The sequence below is a fragment of the Gopherus evgoodei genome, chromosome 7, assembly GCF_007399415.2.
Source record: "Gopherus evgoodei ecotype Sinaloan lineage chromosome 7, rGopEvg1_v1.p, whole genome shotgun sequence".
NCBI classification, from domain to species: Eukaryota; Metazoa; Chordata; order Testudines; family Testudinidae; genus Gopherus; species Gopherus evgoodei.
The window spans coordinates 33,167,608-33,183,324 of record NC_044328.1 but is presented as its reverse complement, the minus strand read 5'-3'; the positions used below and the strand labels follow the sequence as shown (position 1 = coordinate 33,183,324).

General features: G+C 41.7%; 1 protein-coding gene across 1 annotated transcript in view; it reads left to right on the top strand.

The window, feature by feature from the left end:
- The window catches only part of LOC115654396 (protein FRA10AC1), a 63,257-nt gene that overhangs the window by 35,132 nt on the left and 12,408 nt on the right, over nt 1–15,717 (top strand). Inside the window, exon 9 of the mRNA XM_030568616.1 lies at nt 14,366–14,479. Within this exon, the coding sequence (XP_030424476.1) occupies nt 14,366–14,479 (114 nt within the window). The remainder of the gene's footprint in view (nt 1–14,365; nt 14,480–15,717) is intronic.

The window sequence follows — 15,717 nt, the reverse complement described above, 5'->3', positions numbered from 1 at the left end:
TAAAGAAATCATCTGCAAACACTTGGAAGGTGGTGAGGTGACAGGGAATAGCCAGCATGGATTTGTAAAGAACAAATCGTCTCAAACCAATCTGATAGCATTCTTTGATAGGATAACGAGCCTTGTGGATAAGGGAGAAGCGGTGGATGTGGTATACCTAGACTTTAATAAGGCATTTGATACGGTCTCGCATGATATCCTTATTGATAAACTAGGCAAATACAATTTAGATGGGGCTATTATGAGGTGGGTGCATAACTGGCTGGATAACCGTACTCAGAGAGTAGTTATTAATGGCTCCCAATCCTGCTGGAAAGGTAGAACAAGTGGGGTTCCGCAGGGGTCTGTTTTGGGACCGGCTCTGTTCAATATCTTTATCAACGATTTAGATGTTGGCATAGAAAGTACGCTTATTACGTTTGCAGATGATACCAAACTGGGAGGGATTGCAACTGCTTTGGAGGACAGGGTCAAAATTCAAAATGATCTGGACAAATTGGAGAAATGGTCTGAGGTAAACCGGATGAAGTTCAATAAAGACAAATGCAAAGTGCTCCACTTAGGAAGGAACAATCAGTTTCACACATACAGAATGGGGAGAGAGTGTCTAGGAAGGAGTATGGCAGAAAGAGATCTAGGGGTCATAGTGGACCACAAGCTAAATATGAGTCAACAGTGTGATACTGTTGCAAAAAAAGCAAACATGATTCTGGGATGCATTAACAGGTTTGTTGTAAACAAGACATGAGAAGTCATTCTTCTGCTCTACTCTGCGCTGGTTAGGCCTCAACTGGCGTATTGTGTCCAGTTCTGGGCACCGCATTTCAAGAAAGATGTGGAGAAATTGGAGAGGGTCCAGAGAAGAGCAACAAGAATGATTAAAGGTTTTGAGAACATGACCTATGAAGGAAGGCTGAAAGAATTGGGTTTATTTAGTTTGGAAAAGAGAAGACTGAGAGGGGACCTGATAGCAGTTTTCAGGTATCTAAAAGGGTGTCATCAGGAGGAGGGAGAAAACTTGTTCACCTTAGCCTCTAATGATAGAACAAGAAGCAATGGGCTTAAACTGCAGCAAGGGAGATTTAGGTTGGACATTAGGAAAAAGTTCCCAACTGTCAGGGTAGTTAAACACTGGAATAAATTGGCTAGGGAGGTTGTGGAATCTCCATCTCTGGAGATATTTAAGAATAGGTTAGATAAATGTCTATTAGGATGGTCTAGACAGTATTTGGTCCTGCCATGAGGGCAAGGGACTGGACTTGATGACCTCTCGAGGTCCCTTCTAGTCCTAGAGTCTATGAACCTATACTTTGACTTCAGCTACGCTATTCACGTAGCTAAAGTTGCGTATCTTAGATCAATCCCCTCCCCTAGTGTAGACCAGCCCTCTGTGTGTGTATGTGTGTTTGGGGCTGTATGAAGGGAGTAAATTGTGACAAGGAGATTGGGGTTGAGGGCTAGGAGATGATGAGGGCAGGAGATTGGGACTGGGAGGGAAATCTGAGTTTGGATAAGGAATTTAGATAGAGGAGACTGGGACTAGCAGAGCAACAGGACTATGAGAGAGACTAGAAAGAGGAGGCTAGGGTGAGGAGAAGATGGGAAGCTGTGAGGGGAAGACTAGAACTAGACAGGACTGGGACAGAAGTGATTGAGTTTGGGAGGAACCAGGGCAGAGAGGTTTATGACCATTAGAGAACACTGCTTTTCAGAGCCTGGAATGAAACCCAAGGTTTCTATGTTGGAGTATTTCTCTTCTGTCAGCAAAAATATGTAAAACCACTGGCAGAGTATGTATCTCCCCCCTATCACTTGGCCACATAGAGAATGATAGCGTGCTACTGCTGTCAGTTACTCTCTTGGTTCAAAAGGCAGAGAGGACTGTGCTGTGGATCTAACAGATCCAGTGTTGGGAATGACTCATACAGATGTCAATATGATCCCACAAGATGGAATTTCTATGTTTTCTTTAAAAAAAAAAAAAAAAAAAAAAAACCTAGGAAATTACATTCCCCCCCCCCCCCAAATAAATATTAGCAGACTGTTGTGGTTGCAAAGTCAAACACTCAAAAGCTAAAAAATGCCAGAATTAAAGATCCCTGTGCAACCTTAATTCAACACCCTTGTGTGTATATATTGATGTCATGTGGAAAAAATAGTATGTGATCATGTAATTATTATATTGCAGCTATATGCACACAAGGGGGCCAAATTCAGATTGCATGTGTAACCATAATTTTGACATATCCTAACATTTGGCTGCTTGACCTCATTCTTTTAACTTTTTATGTTACAGTAGTATGTAGAGGCCGTAGTCAAGGATCCCCTTGTGCCTGGTATTATATATAATAGACAGTTTAATCCTAAGGAGCTAATAATTTCATGGGCATGTGAATGTATTGCATATCTGGCACGTAAGTGCCATGCAACGCCAGCTACAAAAGTGCCAGGAGAATGCCAGTTCTCACTTTCAGATGACATTGTAAATAAGAAGTGGGCAGCATTATCTCCTGCAAATGTAAACAAACTTGTTTGTCTTAGCAATTGGCTGAACAAGAAGTAGGACTGTGTGGACTTATAAGGCTCTAAAGTTTTACAGTGTTTTGTTTTTGAATGCAGTTATGTAACAAAAAACCTACATTTGCAAGTTGCATTTTCACGATAAGGCGATTGCACTATAATGCTTGAATGAGATAAATTAAAAATACTGTTTCTCTTGTTTATCATTTTTTCTGTGCAAATATTTTAAATAAAAAATCCTTATGACTAGAGGCCTTTAAGGAAGGTTTAGATTCTTTGTGTGTTGACTAAATGATACTAAAGCATATGAAGAGATTTATTTACTAAATACCAAAACCATTGAGTATCTTTGAGTAGTTGTGCAAACCTACTTCTACTCTACATTATGACCTAGTATGATAAATATAAAGATAAAACAGTGAAATCAGTTTTCAATAAGCAAGAGTTGGCTTTTACTTTTGTTCTGGGGTATATATGGATGCTTTAAAATCTCTGTAATCTTTTTTTTAGCTGACCCTACCTGATACTCAGAAGCTAATCTGTCAAAAAATATCTTCAAAAACAAATTATTTCAAAATGCATCAATTATATCAAAATAAATATCAGTAGACCAAGATAGTTATGGTACATGAATAAGGGGATGAACATAGTCATTCAGGTTATTGGTAATATTTGTGTAGCATCTATAACACAATGGCTGTGACTTGAACAGTAGGAAATGGATGGGCTGGATGTAGGCTGTTTGGAATATACTAGTGAAGAGTGTTGCAAAGACAGGCTTATAAGGGAGACACTGTCATGTCAAAGGGACTATAAATAAAATATTTACCAAACAGAGTTTCTTCTTTGAGTACTGGTCCCCATGTGTATTCCACATAGGTGTACACATGTGCTCCATGTACCTGGGGATGGAGGATTCTTGAAAGTGGTATCTGTTGGTCTGCTCATGAAGCAAATACTCACCAGCAGCTGCACACCATACAACGTAAACACTAACCCAGGAACCTATCCTTGCAACAAGGCCCGATGCCAGCTCTGTCCACGTATCTATTCAAGTGACACCATCATAGTACCTAATCACATCAGCCACGCCATCAGGGGCTCGTTCACCTGCACATCTACCAATATGATATATGCCATCATGTGCCAGCAATGCCCCTCTGCCATGTGCATTGGCCAAACCGGACAGTCTCTTCGCAAAACAATAAATGGACACAAATCTGACATCAAGAATCATAACATTCAAAAACCAGTGGGAGAACACTTCAACCTCTCTAACCACTCAGTGACAGACTTGAAGGTGGCAATTTTGCAACAAAAAAACTTCAAAAACAGACTCCAAAGAGAGATTGCTGAACTCGAATTAAGATGCAAATTAGACACAACTAACTCAGGCCTAAACAGAGACTGGGAATGGTTGGATCATTACACTAATTGAATCTATTTCCCTATGTTAAGTTCTCCTCACACCTTCTATGGGTCATCTTAATTATCACTTCAAAAGTTCTTTTTTCTCCTGCTGACGATAGCTCGTCTCAATTGATTAGACTCTTCCTATTGGTATCCATACTTCCACCTTTTCATGTTCTCTGTATGTATAAATATCTCCTGTCTGTGTGTTCCATTCTATGCATCCAAAGAAGTGAGCTATAGCTCACAAAAGGTCATGCTGAAATAAATTTGTTAGTCTCTAAGGTGCCACAAGTACTCCTGTTCTTTTCATGTACCCTTGGTCTCCTTGTGCCTCTAAGTGAGGAGATAAAGGGCAGAGCAGACTGACTGCCTCTCTAGTTCCTTCTTACTGCCACATGGCCTGTGTCAGAACCTTCAGTATCAGGAGATTCATCTTCCTCACTTTATTCTTTGGTCATACATATATGTTAGGTAAGAGAATCAGCAGAGGAAGATGTGAAGGTCCATCAGCCTTTGTCCACCACTAACAAGAGCAATGTTATAACACTCAGATTTGCTTCTTGATAAAATTAAACAGAGAGTGAGGAGACTATTTTATTTTCTGGAATGCAGTATACAAAATTGGTCATATCCATGTCTAAATCACGGTATTGTAATAATTTGTGGTGATTTTTAATTGTCTAATATTTTATTAATTTTAATAGCTGTTTTATGAACAGATGTTGAAAAGTTACAACTATGGCATTGCATATTCTGGAAGACTCAGTTTATACTGAAATTAATTAAATGGGCCTAATGCTCAGTTTACAGATTCAGCTAACAAACTTATTCATGATTGGGAAATGTCAGGAGAGGCAGCATGATCCAGTGGACAGAGCACACTGGTTTAGAAGGCAGGAGATCAGGATTCTATTCTTGGCTTTACTACTGACTTTCACTTCTCTGCACCTTTGTTTCCTCTCCCACCTACTGTCTGTCTTGTCAATTTAGATTGTAAGCTCTTCAGAGCAGGGACTGCCTCCTACTATGTGTTTGTACAGCACCTAGAACAATGGGGCTCAATCTGAGTTGAGTAGATGCTACTGTAATACAAATAGTAACCATTAGTAACATAAATCCTTTGTTGGAATTATACCACTTGGGGATTCCCCTATGCAAGGTGAATCTCCAGCTGGCTATTTAAGTCTTGGCACAGTGCAAAGAGGATGGAACAGAGCACATTTGACAGATTTGCTTTTTAATGGCAATTAGCATACCTAGTGATGATATAGGCTTGCTGGAGTTTCTCATAGTCCTCTACATTTAACTAACCAGAACATTTTAGGGTGTAAACAAGTTTTACCGTTTCACTATTCTATAAAAGGAAAACAAGGATTAGCAAACATTTTCTGGAGCTGAGAAACATGTCATTGTACGGACTCTAAGAGGTCAGTATTTATTATTCATACCTGGCAAAATCACATCAGTATCTGCTTTTAAGTAATTAAACAAGCAAGAGAGTGCCATGTTACATCATGTGACCATGTTTGCAATTCTAGAGGGTATCCCAGTTAGGCTGTTGGTGTTCAGAGACCACTGCTTATTGTATTGAGCAGTATTGTCTTATTGCTTTCTTGCACTCCCCTGTCTGTGTCCCTCTGTTGTCTTGTCTTATACATAGGGCTTTTCTACACTGTCACTGGCAGTTTACAGTGCTGCAACCTTTTTGTTCAGGGGTGTGAAAAAACACCCTCTTGAGCACAGCAAGTTTCAGCACTGTAAAGCACCAATGTAGACAGTGCATCAGTGCTGGGAGCTGTAGCCCTCATGGAGCTCTCTCCCAGCGCTGTGCTGCAACCACACAAGCCATATTAAAGCACTTCCGCGGCAGTGCTTTAGTGTTGCCAGTGTAGACTAGCCCTTAGACTGTAAACTTCTTGGAGTTGGGGATCATCCTTATATTCTGTTTGCACAGCGTCTACCACAGTCTGTGACTAAAGCTACTAGGTGCTATAGTAATACAAATAAATACAGTATTAATACTAAAAAGAGACATGGTGGGTGAAATATCTATCACTTTTTGGATTTATGTCTGTTGGTGAAAAAGACAAGCTTTTGAGTTCCACAGAGCTCTTCTCCAGGTTGTCATTTTCTTCTGATGACCTGAAGAAGAGCTCTGTGGAGGTTGAAAACTTGTCTCTTTCACCAACAGATGTTAGTCTGGTAAAACATATTATCTCTCCCACCTTGTCTCTCTCATATCCTGGGACCAGTACGACTACATAACACTGTAATCAGTAATAAAAAAGTCACTTAAATGAATGATCTTCAGAGGCCATGGATGTAAAAGGAAATCTTGGTATATAGGCAGGTTAGTTAAGGAATATATCAGAGCAGCAAAAGATGTGTATAATAAACATGGGGGAAACGAGTTAAATCTTTTTGCATAAGGAGAAAATCCTTATGACTAGAGGCCTTCAAGGAATAGGAACCAAAGTTCATGGATAGTAGCTACACTGTCATATGCTTAGTAGAATGAGCACTTCCTTCCTTCCTTCCTTCCTTTGCTGACAAGAATGCTTCACAATATAAGGATTGGGAGAACATTAGTTCTCCTCACTGATCCAAACTGAAATAGTTCATTTTTGGAGGAAGTGGTCCTTTCAGTAACTAGGCTTGAGAATTACAGCATTTCAATGCCCCAGTCCTGCTCTAGGAAGAAGACAACACCCTGTAGCTAAAACTCAGAGACATGCTTTCTCTGAAAAAATAAATCCACAAATAGGAATTTATATTTTAGGCATTTATAGGAAAGCTTTTCTGCAGTAGAATTTGTGCACTAAAGTGATTATTCTCAACTGCAAAGTTTAATATCTCTATTCACTACATATAAGAAAAATCAGGAATCATATTATTTGCAAGTGACTTTGATTTCTGAGTATATGTAATGTGTTTTTTATAATGTTTGTGTGAATGATTTTATTTTCCATCTTTATAAGTCATGCAAGCGGAAGTGGATTAAGACAGGAATAGGAACGACGAGAAAGCATATGCTGTTTGTATCACTTCAGAAATACCAGATGTATCAAATAGCCTATAACTGGAATTTAAAATATTAAGAAGTATATTTATGAACTATATCTAACATTGTCTTACGCAGAAGGTGCAGCACTTTAGTTAAAAATAAAGTAATCTTAATTGTAGATGCAGGTTTAGTTGCCTTAATTTCTGAGTAATTGAACTGGCATTCTTGTTGATCTTTATTATATTAGTAAATATTAAGTAATCTGTTTAATGAAGTAAAGAATAGGACAGATAAAGACAGTCAAGAAGCATTATTAGTGGACAGCTAAATCATAAGTGCCTAATTTTTTCAAAACTGTATGTGGTGCATCTGATGGTCATGTATGCATTGTACTGTATCTTATAAATTGTAGTTTTAAATCTGCAAATGTAACCTTCATACTTCTAATTTTCTGATATGTTTTCAAGTTTAAATATTAGTTTGTAACTCCCATGGTTATATTTCTGGTGGTGGAGTACAGGAAATCTTAATGCAGTAAATATGCCCTAAATATTCAGTAGGGGCTTGGCTACACTCGAAACTTGAAAGCGCTGCTGCGGGAGCGCTGCCGCGGCAGCGCTTTGAAGTGTGAGTGTGGTCGCAGTGCCAGCGCTGGGAGAGAGCTCTCCCAGCGCTGCACGTACTCCACCTCCTCGTGGGGATTAGCTTGCAGCGCTGGGAGCTGAGCGAGAAAGTTGCAGCGCTGTAAAGCGCCAGTGTAGCCAAGGCCTAGGATAACTGTACTTAAGAATTTTTTTTTTTTAAAACCCTTTGTATAAGAGTCTGTAGATGGAGATTTTTTTCAACTGTTTCGTATTTTATATTTGGCCTTGCATATTCAGGTGAATACGTGGTAGAAAATTCAAAGTATATTTAAAACCATTCTTTCCTAAATGTTAATTAAAATATTAATGCATATTCTATAGAGACAACTATAACTTAAGCAGCATTGAGCAATAATGGACTTCACCACTAAGGGGCACAAGAATTCAGTATGATACAGTGTAGCAGGGACTGTTTTTTTTCAGATCTAGTTCTTTGATATATTCTTTTGAAGCAAGTGATTATCCCTAACTTTTTTTTCCTTCATGCAAGATGTTTGTTCTGGCTAGGATTCTAAAATTTCATTCAGTAATGTAACAAAGTATATTAGTAAATAGGAGTACAACTTTATTTTGCATCTGCCTGCTTAGCTTTGAATATTTGCTAAGTAGCCTGAAAAAGGGTGACTTTTGCAGCACTGTTAACTGTGAGCTTGGACAAGGCAGCATGGCCTAGTTCTTAGGACTGCATGTGCAGTCCCTGCACAGATGCATGCCCACACAGCTGCATGAGGTTAAATGCAAGGCTTCCCCCTCTGTATAATGGGGGAGACCTGCCTTGCTCCCAGCGGTGCACTGTGGTTTGTAACATGCTTTGAGACTCTCTCAGAGAGATGCTGCTGGAGCAGGGAAAGCTAATTGCTGTGCCCCGTGAGCCACCCTCTGAGGCCATCCACGCTGCACTGAGACCTTCCAGATTTCTGCCAGCCTAGGGGTAGCTCTGAATGCCCTTCATTCCTGAGGCAGTGCCCCTCCATCCCTTCCCCAGCTTCGGCAGGTAGCTCAGGTTATCCGGTGCAGGTTGAGCTCCTGTGCCCTGTCTGTACCCGTCAGCTCTGCATCCAGGGGCATGTGCAGGAGGCCGTCCTATCTGGCTGCTGTTGTCTGTGTGGAAGGGCAGGTGATGGCAGGAGGCATCTCAACCCCAGGATGGCATCAGTGCCACTGGCAGGGAAAGGAAGGAGGCAAGCTGCACTGGACCCTTCACTGTACTGTCCCCAGGCTGGGATTTGGTGTCATCTCCTCCTCTTCCTTCTCTCTGAAGCTCCTGAGGGTCCCGGTGCAGCCTCCTTAACCCCTTCCTGCCTGCACTTCAGCTGGGGAACAGGAGGTGACTAGGGTATGTCGGTGGCCACTAGTGCTGTCTGGGCAGGAAGGACTGGAACTGCTTCCAGCTGCAGGGGAGGAAGTGGGAAGGGGTAAGCTCTGCAAAGACACGGGCGGGGCAGCTCCTGGGCAAGGCAAAGGGAATGATGGCAGCTGCCCTCACTACATGGTTCTGAGCAGAGGCGGTGTGTAAGTGTTATAGTGGGGAAGGAGGGGAACAATTTAAAGATTCTGGTGTGAGCCTTGGCAGATATCGGAAGGAGGGGAGGGAACACGTGACCCTGTGGGACCCCCCACGCATTGCCTCTGAAAGTGAATATGGTGTTGCCTACAAAGTATTCTGTGAGAAAACAGACTGTGATATTCAAACTAGATCATATTGTAAATGGACATTATATAATGTAACTACTTCTTAAAAGATCTTTTCCATGAAACCTAGGCTGAATGGTGCCATATTATTGAAGCATTTGAGATCTCATTCAGTTATATGCAATAAAACACTTAATCACTGGAGACATTCTACTTAAATCACAAATAAAATGTATAAACCTCAAATAGTATGATATGAAATGTTGTTTTCGCTACTAAATACTAGAGCAGGGGTTCCCGCCATGGTGCCCACCAGGGCATCTAAGTGCGCCTGCGTACTGGCTGGCGGACAAGCATCCAAATTCGGCGGCATTTTGGCGGCGACGCCTCTGGATGATGCCATTTGTCTGCGGCATTTCGGCAGATGCTTGTCCGCCGCCACGGTCCTCCGTGGATTGTCGTCTGGCACCCGCCAGACAAAAAAGATTGGGGACCACTGTACTAGAGGTAATGAAATCTTAATTTTGATACAAAGCTGGACAGAAAAATCAGAACTATTTAAAATCAATTAGTGTTTTATATTTTGGGTAATAGCTTTTATACAACAGGATAATTAAATAAGAAAATTCCAAATATTTTAATTAATTTGAGCAAAGCATGGTCTGATAATACACTCTGAATTTTGTTAGACTTTACTGATGATGCATAATAGGAAGTTATTACAGTTGCATGTGATAGAACCTAAGCCCTGGTCTACACTATGAGTTTAGGTTGAATTTAGCAGTATTAGATTGATTTAACCCTGCGCCTATTCACACGATGAAGCCATTTTTGTCCACTTAAAGGGCTCTTAAAATCGATTTCTATACTCCCCGATGAGGGGATTAGCGCTGAAATCGACATCACTGGGTCAAATTTGGGGTAGTGTGAACGCAATTCGACAGTATTGGCCTCCAGGAGCTATCCTAGAGTGCTCCATTGTGACCTCTCTGGACAGCACTTTGAACTCAGATGCACTAGCCAGGTACACAGGAAAAGCCCCGGGAACTTTTGAATTCAATTTCCTGTTTGGCCAGTGTGGTGAACTCAGCAGCACAGGTGACCATGCAGTCTCCCCAGAATGTTTCTACGCTCACCTTATCTTCATCTTTGAGGTTATTGCACATTAGAAGTCGAAAAAAACACACTCACGTGACATGTTTTCCGAGCTCATGCAGTCCTCCCGCACTGATAGGGCACAACATAATGCATGGAGGCATTCAGTGGCAGAGGCCAGGAAAGAATTGCTGTGTTTGCTTAACGGCAAAAGTATCATGACTTGCTAGTGATTCTGCCCGAGCCAGGTCGCTGTGTCACTTGCATGCCACGCTATGTCAGCCTTAGGCGGGGGCATGGCTGCTTTGTGAGCAGGAAGGCCATAGATATAAACATTGCATTAGGTAGCTTCTGTAGCTAAAGAAAACATTCCTGTGTATTTGGCAAAATCTGTGGCAAAAAAAGAGAAGCCTCATAGTGTAGTGGTTATCGCGTTTACCTAATATGTGAAATGTCCCTGGATGGAAACAGGTCAGTGTTCCTTTTTCTGACTTCCCACCTGCATTTTTAGTCTTAGAACAGACTGCACTGTGAAATTTTACTTCGAATTATATCAATTATGAGTTAAATAATATGGAAGCTCTCTCTGAGTTATAGTCCTGGATTCTTTACCCTTTCACCTGCTCTGATAAATGAACATTTTTGTTAGGGGCTGGGGAAAATTTTCATGAAGCCTTTTATAGGGACTAAATGCTATCTGGGACTCTGAAATAATCTTAACATGGCCCATAGAGTGCAATCCTTCGTTCTGGATTTGTCATTCCATAAGTTGAACTGCTCCTTACTACTGTCCAAGCTTCACAAGCCATGGGAGCAAGGGGCAGGCTGGGGTAGGTGCGACTGTGTGGTGCTGCCGGCTAGGAGAGCAGCCTGAGCCAGAAGCCTCCAGCTCGCATGATATTCCAGGCAGGACATGAGACAAAACTTAGAAGAGAATGACCTGGAGTCACTCCCATTCGGTGCTCCAAGAGGAGGATAGCCATGTCTGACCAGGCACCACTGATTGACCTTACCGAGGTCTGTCAGCTGACCGAGGCTGAGCGGGACCCAGGCAGGCAGCAGGCTAAGCAGGTCCTGCGAATGGGACCCTGGAAAAAAGGCACGAAACGAGGGAGGGAGGAAGGCCTGAAGATATACTCAAAACTACTGGTGGCAAAGCTTTTGCCCCATCAGGCATTGGGAGCTTAACCCAGAATTCCAATGGGCACTGGAGACTGGGAACTGTGGGGTAGCTGCCCACAGTGCACCTCTCTATAAGTTGATGCTAGCCGCAGTACTGAGGATGCACTACACTGACTTAATGCGCTTAGTGTGGACATACACAATAGACTATAAAATCGAATTCTAAAAAATTAACTTCTATAAAATGGACTTAATTTCATAGTGTAGACATACCCTAAGTTTTCTCTAAGCTGCACAGCCGAGCAGCAGGCTATCAAGGGCTGTGCAGGTAAGGGAAGGTGCCTCTCCCTCAGCCCCAGAGCAGTTGCGGCCAGGGACAGGTGCCTTTCCTCAGCCCTGGAGCTGCTGGCCCCAGCCCTGGAGCTGCTGTGACCAGGGACAGCTCCTCTCCCCCAGTCCTAGCCCCAGCCCCGAAACTGCCAGGGAGAGGTGTTCTTCCCCGGGCTGCTGTGATGAGAGAGGGCTGGGGGGAGTCCTCTCTCCCTGCCGCAGCCCCAGGGCAGCCTGCACCCCAAGCCACTCATTCTCCCCCTCCCCTCGAGCCCTCAACCCCAGCTGGAGCCCTCACTCCTTGCACCCCAACCCTCTGCCCCATCCCCGAGCCCCCTCCTGCATCCTGACCCCCTCATCCCTGGCCCTGCCCTAGAGCCCTCACCCCCCGAACCCCAAGCCTTTGCTCCAGCCCTAAGCCCCCTTCCGCATTCTGACCCCCTCATCCCTGCCCCCCAACCCCTGATCCTCAGCTCCACTCCAGAGCCCACACCCCTAGCCAGAGCCCTCACGCCCCTGCACCCTAACCCTCTGCCCCATCATTTTGCCGGTGTCTGTGTGTTTGCATTATGATACAATCTTTAATTACATGGTCACATGCTGTTTTTATCCATGAGATCCAGACCTGATTCAGTGTACAGGATGAATAGTGCACAGAGAATAAATCAGGATTGTATGGAGCATGAAGCTGCTTTTAGGATCCCTGCTTGATTTGCTCTAGAAGTTGGAATATGTATAGAGAACAAGGTAGGAGGATGGCAGGAAGTGAGAATGGTCTTGTGGGTAAGGCAGGAGAATGCCACACAGGTGAACTCAGTCCTGTGCCTCTCTCTCCCATCATCTTCCTATTTGGGGCAGAGCTACTCTTTTAAACCTAAATGTTGTTGGTGGTCTCTGATTGCATATTCCTTACTTTCTGGATGCCTTACTTGAAACACCTGGGGTTGGGTAATGTAGCCATGATGATCACTGAAAAGAATAAGTGTAGTCAATGGGAGCTATAGAGGCTGAAATCTTCTGTCAATAAGGCACTGGGGGTGAAGGAATGAGCCCAGGATTAATATTTATGAGATCCTGAGTTCTAATCCTGGCTCTGCCATTGACTCACTGTGTGTCCTCGGACAACACTTGGTCTCAGTTTCCTCTTTGGTAAACTGGGGATAATAATGCTCTCATCTCACAGCAGAGATAAATCCATTAATGTTTGTGAAGCATTCAGATACTATGATGATGAGTGCTCTAAAAAAGGCCAGGAAAAAATGGATAATTCTGTATTCAGTACAGGATTTGGATGGTGTGCAGTAAATAAGGCGAGGGACACTAACTAAATGAAGAAGAGATAACATTCTTTTCGTGTAGTTTTTGTGTGTGTAACGTCTGGGTTTGCTGATTGCATGAAATCTTCGGTGTTTCCAGACACCACCTTTAAAAGAGGCTAGTTGGTAATAAAACTGATGCATGTGACTGTTGTCTATGCCTGTGGGGGATTGTGGTTTTTGGAGTCATGAAACATAGTTGTAGCTAACTTCTAAAAAACTAGCTGTTTTCTATGCTACATGGTATAAACTGCTGCTTACTTGTTCCTTCTTTATGACCCCTCCAAAAAAAAACAACCCAACCCCCACCCTTTTTTCTAGCGTAATTAATTTTGAAGCATTATTTAAATGCAAGTTCTATTTTCTTTGTTTCAAGCATTAGCATTACAAGTGGTTTTACACTGCAGAACTGAAGTATCTGAGGACACTGTCAATCCATTGGTTAGCAGCTTAGGCAGAACATTCTGAGGTTAATCTTTCAAAAACAGTACTGGAGGTGAGCCTATTAATACAGATCCTTGTCACCAGCTTGGTGTATGGATGTATCCTCTACCAATTGGGTGTACGTTCTCTGTATTAAGTATGGTATTAGAAACACAGTGGTGTCAACAACGTTGAATACAAGTATGCTGTTTACATAATTTTAACATTAGGATTTAATGTAACAAAACCAGAAAGTTCTTAAATAAGTTGTTTCATACTTTACTCATTATGTTGGGCCTTAATTCTTTTTAAAAATTGTAGAAGAAAAGGAAAACAAAATGTGTCTAGCACACTTTCTAAAGCAAATTGCTTGCCAATAGAACAGGGAAGGAAGCATGCAGGTTAAACAATATTTAGGCTCTTTATTTTTGCACATAACTCATACTCAGTCATTTGGTGTCATTAAAAATGCACACGTGTCTGAAAGGCACCTTCTGATCCATTAGGATATAGGTTGCCTAATGACATTCATTTGATCATTAGCTAGTAGCTTTTCCAAAATGTGGTGGTGGTGGCATTTTTGATTTACTCCTTTCTGCCTGCCCCCAAAATACCTAAAAGATTAGAGCTGACATGAACTGACCTAATTTGTTAAATTGTTTTTTCTTTGCAAATATTGTGCAATATTAAACAAATAGTGTGTCTATGTCCTTAAAAGTGTTTTTTGCTGCTAATACATTACCTCTAGACATTACTTTCTACCTTTTTAATGCTTAGTAATGTAAAAAGGGAAGACTGATATAACAATCTCAAGCCCAAATGACCTAATGATTTAACCATGGTTTGTTCTTTTGGTCTCTTGACAGGTCAGTTTTCCTGTGGAAATAAGCACTGTGATGAGAAGGAAGCCCTGAAGAGCTGGGAGGTGAATTTTGGGTACATTGAATATGGTGAAAAGAGGAATGCGCTTGTGAAATTGAGTAAGTCAGCCCCTTCCTATGGTTAGGCTTCAAGCTTATGTAAATACAAATGAAGACTAATATCTTACTATTTAATGATATAATGAAAAACCTAGAAACGGTAGTCATGCTTAGGACAGTAGGCAAGGGGGAAAATAAGTTGTTAATGAAACTTTTGGTTGGATTAGTTACAAATATAACAATGGCTGTGCTTTAGGGAAATCTCTCTCTTTCCAACCTGTGATTGCTTTATTGTCTGAACACTTCTTGCTATCTAGTTTTTAATGCTATAGATTGTTCTAGCAGTATTATTGTAACACAGCTTCTTCATTTGTTTTTTTAAATAGGAAGACTAACGGCATACATGAAGTTTCAGCACAGCTCATGCTAACCAATTCTGTGGTTAAATAGTCTTTAGGGCTGTCAAACACCTTTTTCAAGAATTAAATTCACTTAATTTTATTTTTAATACTGACATTTTTTAATTTTAATATTAGCATACCCAATTTTCTTCTTGAACAAGGTTACTGGGCTAGTGGAGGCTGGGGAAACAGTAGATGTTGTATATCATGATTTCAGTAAGGTTTTTGACACAGTCCCACATGACATTCTCATAAGCAAACTGGACGAATGTGGTCTATTCCAGTGCTTCTCAAGCTATCTGATGTAGGGGACTGGCAAATTTTTTTTTCCAATGTGCCAGGGACCGATGCCACATTATTATCCTATTCGACGCTCTTATGAGGAAACTCACCGTGGACTGGCAGCTGATGTGCCAGTCCGTGGACCACCACTTTGAGAAGCACTGGTCTAGATGTAATTACCATAAGGTGGATGCACTACTGGTTGAAGGAATATACTCAAAAGTAGTTATCAGTGGTTCACCGTCAAACTGGGAGGGCCTATCTAGTGGGGTTCTGAAGGGTCAATCCTGGAACCAGTACTATTCAATATTTTCATTAATGACTTGGATAATGGAGTGGAGAGTATGCTTATAAAATTTGCAAATGATACAAAGATGAGGATTGTGTGCACTTTGGAGAACAAGATTAGAATTCAGAACTACCTTGACAAATTGGAGAATTGATCTGAAATCAACCAGATGAAATTCAATAAAGATGTGCAAAGTAAAACACTTGGCAAGAAAAAATCAAATGCACAACTATAAAATGGAGAGTAGCTGGCTATGCAGTAGTACTGCTGCAAAGGATCTGGGAGTTATAGTGGACCACAAATTGAATGAGCTAAAAATGTGATGC